Below are 6,000 nucleotides of genomic sequence, written 5' to 3' on the forward strand. Positions count from 1 at the left end.
AGAAAACAGGACCAAAAGCGGTGGAAACAGACGACAGAAGTGATGCAGTCATGCACGATACCAATACGCTTCAATTACATCGAAATGTAATGAGTGTATCAAATGTGTGAAATCTGCTTTGTTATCCAACTAACAAAGTTATTTGACTTTCTCAAAATGTCGCCTTTAACTTTTTAATTAATTACAGAGCACTAAAACAATTTTTGAGATTGGTGGCTTTGTTGCATTTGTCTGCACTTTACATTTAAAAAAAGAAATACATATTATGACCCCTGAAACCATCACAGATGAGCTGTACCAAAAAATGTGTTATTATAACAGAAGTAGTGATTCTAAATGCAAATTATAATATATTCTGTTTCGCTCTATTCTGCCTTCTTCCTGCTTCCTTGTGTTCATATTTTGTTTTTCAGTTCTGTTTTTCTCTCCGGTCAAATCATTTTATAAACCCCTTGGTGATTATTTTCCCTCCCATTATTTTTTACATCATCTTGTAAAAAAGCCCTTATTATAAATAAGTAATTTAAACTCAGAGTTGAGGGTTTTATATGTTTGACGTCTCTTACCAGTTTTGGTCTTAGGAGCGGTGATGTCGATGATGAGCGACTCCAGCTCAGAGCCCGTCTTGTTCAGATCCTGAACTCTTCCTCCCTGAGACTCCCAGTCATCCAGCAAGTCCTGGAGGCAAGATGCAATTTGCTGAGTCATTGTGGCTTAAGAACACATGATATAGTCGGGATTCAAACGGCATGTAGATGTTTGACTTTTTTTTAACCAGTGGAAGGCATGGCTTTTGAGTCATTTGTTATGAATGAATGATGAGACACACACACCTTGAGCTGCTGGACTCTCCTCTGCAGGCTCTCTGTGTTGAGGTTGGCCTCTTTGGCCGCCAGCTGGTCCTGCCCTGTCTGGAGCCACCTGAGGAGGGAGCCGGAGAGCCCGCGGAACTGCAGGAGCTGCTGCTCACAGGCCTGGAGGGCAGCAAACCTGTCGGAGGCAGACAGAGGAAGAGAGGAAATGTTATAGAAAAAGAAAGAAAGAGAAGGTAGGAGGCAGTGATAGAGAGGATGAGGAGGAGTTACATAAAGTGGGAATATAGATAAAATAAAATAATCCATCCTACACTTTAACGCAACGTAAACCTATGTCTGTTAAAGTGTTTTATTGTTACATTAGTGAATATATGTGTAATTTCAATGATACAATATCCTTAATGCAACAAACATTGTGGGGAAATTCCCATGGCACATCACTTAACTATTTCCTTCTAGGCACCCACCCTTCCTACAGTTATAACATAGTCAGATCCTGCTTAAGTTGCTTTTTGTGAGTTGATATGACTGTAAACTGATTTTGTAAAATAGGCATATTATATGAAATTGTGTCTCTATATCTGCAAATATCTGATTGTCCAAATAATCAATACAAAAGAGCAGCATTTGGTGAAAAGCATTTCTGATACTCAAAATGAAAATAATACACGTTTATTTATTGCATGTATGTTTGTTCTTGGAGAGGAATCCATCTGTTGCTGAGGTTTCTCCCATGTTTTCCCCTTTCAAAATATTTTGTGTTTACTTTTCTCTTCTCAATCAAATTGTCTGAGGTCAGAAGGTTGTTTGACCTTCAGATTGTACAGCGCCTTGAGGCAAATTGGGCTAGAAAAATAATAAAACTGACAAAACTTGAAAGCTCACACTGGCCTTCCTTTTCTCAGCCTTGACCTCACTCTCTCAGCCTCTAGCTGTGGCTGCAAAGTGCTGGTGGCCCGTAGACAGAACAGACGTATCATTATCGTGCAGCTATTTTCTCCCCTCAGGATTCAGGGCTGGGGGTCATACGAGTAGGCCGTTTATGGGATGGACAATGAGCCGTGTCCACGCTGCTTATATTAGCTCCGGGGCTTCACACAGATACAGTAGAGACATGGACACGCTGCACTGTAAGCAACTGCAGTGCAGCAAGTTAAGAGTTTACAAGCTACATGTTATAAATGATAGATAAAAGGTCACATTCTGGATATCTGTTCAGGATATATTTAAATATGTCCATTAACAGCTAATAATAGTTATATAATGAAATAAATCTGCACCAGACTGATGGTATTTATAATTTCCCAGCCCCCCTCCTGACAGGCTTCAAGTGGCTGAATCCACCTCACCCAGGGTAGGCATAGCAACTGGTTCACTGTGAAGGCTACAGAATTAGAAAACAAATGTTGTAAATGCCAGCGGCATGGTCTGTTCTCAGAGACACTCACAGGTATTTTTCATAAGTATCCTATCAAATCAAATCTTAATATTTAAGATTCGCTTCATCTGTTGCTGAAGTTATTTTTGGTTGTCAGTCAAACTGGAGCTCGTCATATTTTAACATCAAAAACTTCATAGCTGACTGATTTTCTGTTTGCTGCCCCCTTGTGTCATCTATGGCACATTGCAGAAATCATAAAATCACTCCCATTTGTATGTGCAACCTTCATAGTTATAATTATTTCCTACTAACACAACGTTAAGATCACATATTAATAATATTGATTTTAATGTAGGATTTTCTATAGAAAATGGCAACAAAAAGGACCAAACCTTCCTCTGCAAGGTGAGGGAAATGTAATACTTCACATGTATGGCTGAATGATTTGAAAGAGGCGGTTCTTACGTGTTATCTTGTAAAAATGTTACCTTTGGTTGACATTGGCTTCCAGTTGGGTGAACTCATCTGACACTCCTTTGACATTATCCAATAAGCTTTGTGTGTTATTGAAAGGTTTTGATTGGCTGAGATCGGTGCCCAGGTTGCAGAAGGATCTCAGCTGACCGGCTTCCTGCTCCAGCTCAGACTTGACCTCCTGAGAAAAGACGGACAGCGTTGAATGCACCAGCAGTAGAACTTATCCACTTATCTCTCAGAGGCTCTGATGTGTCAGACAGTTGAAGTGATATAACTGCTGACCTCGATGGTCTGCCTGTAGTCGTCCACGCTGCGCTCAGGCTGCCCCCCCGGGCTCAGGGCCTTCAGTCGGCTCTGGGTGAAGATCTGGAGGTCGGCCCCCAGCCGCTCGTAGCTCTCCAGGCGGGGCAGCAGCCCTTTGAGCTGGGCCTCGCTCTCCGCCTGACTGCCCTGCGCTGCGGCGTAGCGCTGAGTCAGCTGGTCTAAAGAGCCCTGCAGGCCCGAGGCCGTGGAGGCGTCCGAGCTCTGCAGGAGTTTGGAGATGGAGTCTCGCGTTGCTTCCACGCTGCCCTGCCGGGACAGCAGCTCCTGGCGAAGTTTCTGGGTAAAGACGAGGAACAAATTCTATTAAGAATGCCATTTTCGTTTTTTAGAACAACAATTAACAATAGATCAAAAGCATTCAACAGATTACAGCCATTCAGTTGAGAACTGTTTTGATTTTCTGTAGATTTTTAACAGATTATCCATATAGTATTTGAAACCTTAGAGAATACTTTAGTTGAGCTGTACTCACTCAACCTGTGGTTAAACACAAGCAATGATCTCACAGTTACAGTTCGACATAGTCACTGTGTTACTATGGTAACGTACAGTGTTGAGAGCGACATTTTTCCAAAGTTCTTGACTATATTTTTAGCAGTGTAAATAAAAGATAAACTCCTCGTATGATTATTTTATATATGTTTTAACATAAATAAATATACATTAGCTTTCAATGATAAGGCAAAAAGGGTCAACCCTTCAAACATCGTGAATCTTATTTCAATTGCATTATCCGTTAATACAATCAATAATAAAATGTCAGTTTATTTAAGAATGTATTGGATAATGACAAAGAATCTTTTAAACATCTACAGACAAAGTTGAATTGATTCATCTCATCCAAAAATGTGTTAAAATGCTGAAAATCCAATAGAACTTAGGTGTCTCGCCAAACATTTTTGGTCTAGCCAAAAAAAGTGTTCCCGATGACTTGAGGGTAACTTGTACCTGGTTCTGGGTCAGGGCGTCCTGCAGGGCCTGAGTGGTGGGCTCCACAGGGCCCGGGGTCAGAGGCAGTTTGTCCAGCCAGCCCAGCAGAGCCGTCAGACCCTCCTGCACGCTGACAGACTGCGCCACCGCCGTCTGCAGCTGCTCCGCCCGCTCCGACACATCGGCAGAGAGCGAGCCAAACCTCTTCTCCAGGCCGTCTGGGGAGAAGGAGCGGCGAACATTAAACATGACCTTTCTCAACTATGTCATGGAAATTGGGGCATTAATTAACGTTTTATCCCAAATAGTATACTGAAATAATGTTATGTTATTGAAAACAAAGTCTGGTGATTAGAATGAAATGTATTTTCTCTGCTGAGTATGTTATCGTCAATTGTATAGTTATGAAGATCAGTAGATCAGTGATTCTCAAATGGGGGTACGCGTACCCCTAGGGGTACGTTGGGGTACTGCAGGGGGTACGTGAGGTACAAATAAATAAAAAAGGTTAATTAAAAAAATACCATGCATGATTACAAAAATAATATTAGTACAATAAGTTAAATAGAAAACACAATTGTATTTAAAATATTCCTAGAACCACTAAGGGGGTCCTCATATAAACATGTTACATTTGTGTATTGTATTTATAGTTTTTAATAATTCATTTTCATTTTGTTCATTGGTTTGTTAAACATATTAATGAAAAAAATGGAAAAACTCCTTGGAAAAATATTTTTTTTCATGCATAAAGATGAAAATATCCTTAGTTTGTTGTAATTCATGCATTAAGGAGTTAATAAATCAAACACTGATGGAACATCACTATATTGTGATTATTTATATAGGCTTTTTCTGTCAAAAATATCCGGGGTCGGTCAGGGGGCCCCTGACCGACCCCGGATATTTTTGACAGAAAAAGCCTATATAAATAATCACAATATAGTGATGTTCCATCAGTGTTTGATTTATTAACTCCTTAATGNAACCCGGTGCATTTCTCCATCTGAATGTGGTGCACTTTTGCTAAATGTTTAGACAAATTGTTCGTGTTATCGCCCGTACATGCTAAACTCGTATTGCACTTTTGGCAACGAGCATTGTCCACATCGAGACGGGTAAAGTTGAACCACACCTCGGAGCGCGTTCTCTCCGCCATTCCCGCAGTGTGTTGCATGCATGTAGCAGCTGCGTGTGTGTAAACTGCCCCGCCCCCTCGCTCACACACGGGGGAGGGAGATCTCGTCTGGATTGGAAAGATAGAAAATACATCATAGACTTTGCATATTAGAAACGAGGTGGCGACACTAAGAATGCGATATAATGTTTTTGTAGCAATAATACATGACATACTGTATATTTTTTAAATGTCTCCAGTAGTCCAACCGATAAAAAGACCAATAACGTTGGAGCTCAACGGCGCGTAACACACACGTGATGTCGTCACCAACGAATCGACAACTGAATTAGTTGGCAACTAATTTGGTAATCGATTTTAATCGATTAAGCCGATTAGTTGTTGCACTCCTATTAAACACCTGAACTTTGAAACAACATCCATAACATTCATCTGGCTGCTACTTAGAAATTATTTATCTATCATATTCCAATCACTTGTATATAGGCTCTTATTGCACTATTTCAAAAGGGGGGTAGGACACGTTTGATTCCTGTTTTGGATAGTGTGCCGTCAACGTCGATGGGTTTCATCCCAAACGATAGCTGAGGATTCTGGGGAGTGTAGTGTCTTCTGCCATCCTAAACTCCGAAAAAATATTTGTTTCTCCGAATCAAAGGAGGAAAATACAAAAGCATTGTACACAATTTAAACCAATCAATGTTGTGTAATTAACAAGGATAATCTGGTGTTTTTGAGTTGATGAGTAGTGCAGATATCACTGTAAAATCAATCAACAGTAAAGAGAATACTTACTTCCGGGTGTAAAATCCTCCCTTATCCAATGGGAATGGACGCTCACATTGCCTTAACTTAAGTGCCGCCGACATGGACAGATGCGGTGCTTCTATGAGCGTCAAATACCGCCGCCGATGGGAATACATTGCAATCAGTTG

At 40.7% G+C, this 6,000-nt stretch overlaps 1 protein-coding gene across 1 annotated transcript in view; it reads right to left on the reverse strand.

Annotated features, from left to right (window-relative positions):
* Nucleotides 1-6,000, reverse strand: part of LOC104948214 (microtubule-actin cross-linking factor 1-like) — a 91,329-nt gene that overhangs the window by 9,361 nt on the left and 75,968 nt on the right. The window contains exons 47-51 of the mRNA XM_010774384.1: nucleotides 3,946-4,145; nucleotides 2,956-3,273; nucleotides 2,685-2,851; nucleotides 834-990; nucleotides 567-678 (exon numbers count right to left, since the gene is read on the reverse strand). Of these exons, the coding sequence (XP_010772686.1) occupies nucleotides 567-678; nucleotides 834-990; nucleotides 2,685-2,851; nucleotides 2,956-3,273; nucleotides 3,946-4,145 (954 nt within the window). The remainder of the gene's footprint in view (nucleotides 1-566; nucleotides 679-833; nucleotides 991-2,684; nucleotides 2,852-2,955; nucleotides 3,274-3,945; nucleotides 4,146-6,000) is intronic.

This window comes from Notothenia coriiceps, unplaced genomic scaffold (genome assembly GCF_000735185.1).
Source record: "Notothenia coriiceps isolate Sejong01 unplaced genomic scaffold, NC01 NC01_scaffold00013909, whole genome shotgun sequence".
Classification (NCBI taxonomy): Eukaryota; Metazoa; Chordata; class Actinopteri; order Perciformes; family Nototheniidae; genus Notothenia; species Notothenia coriiceps.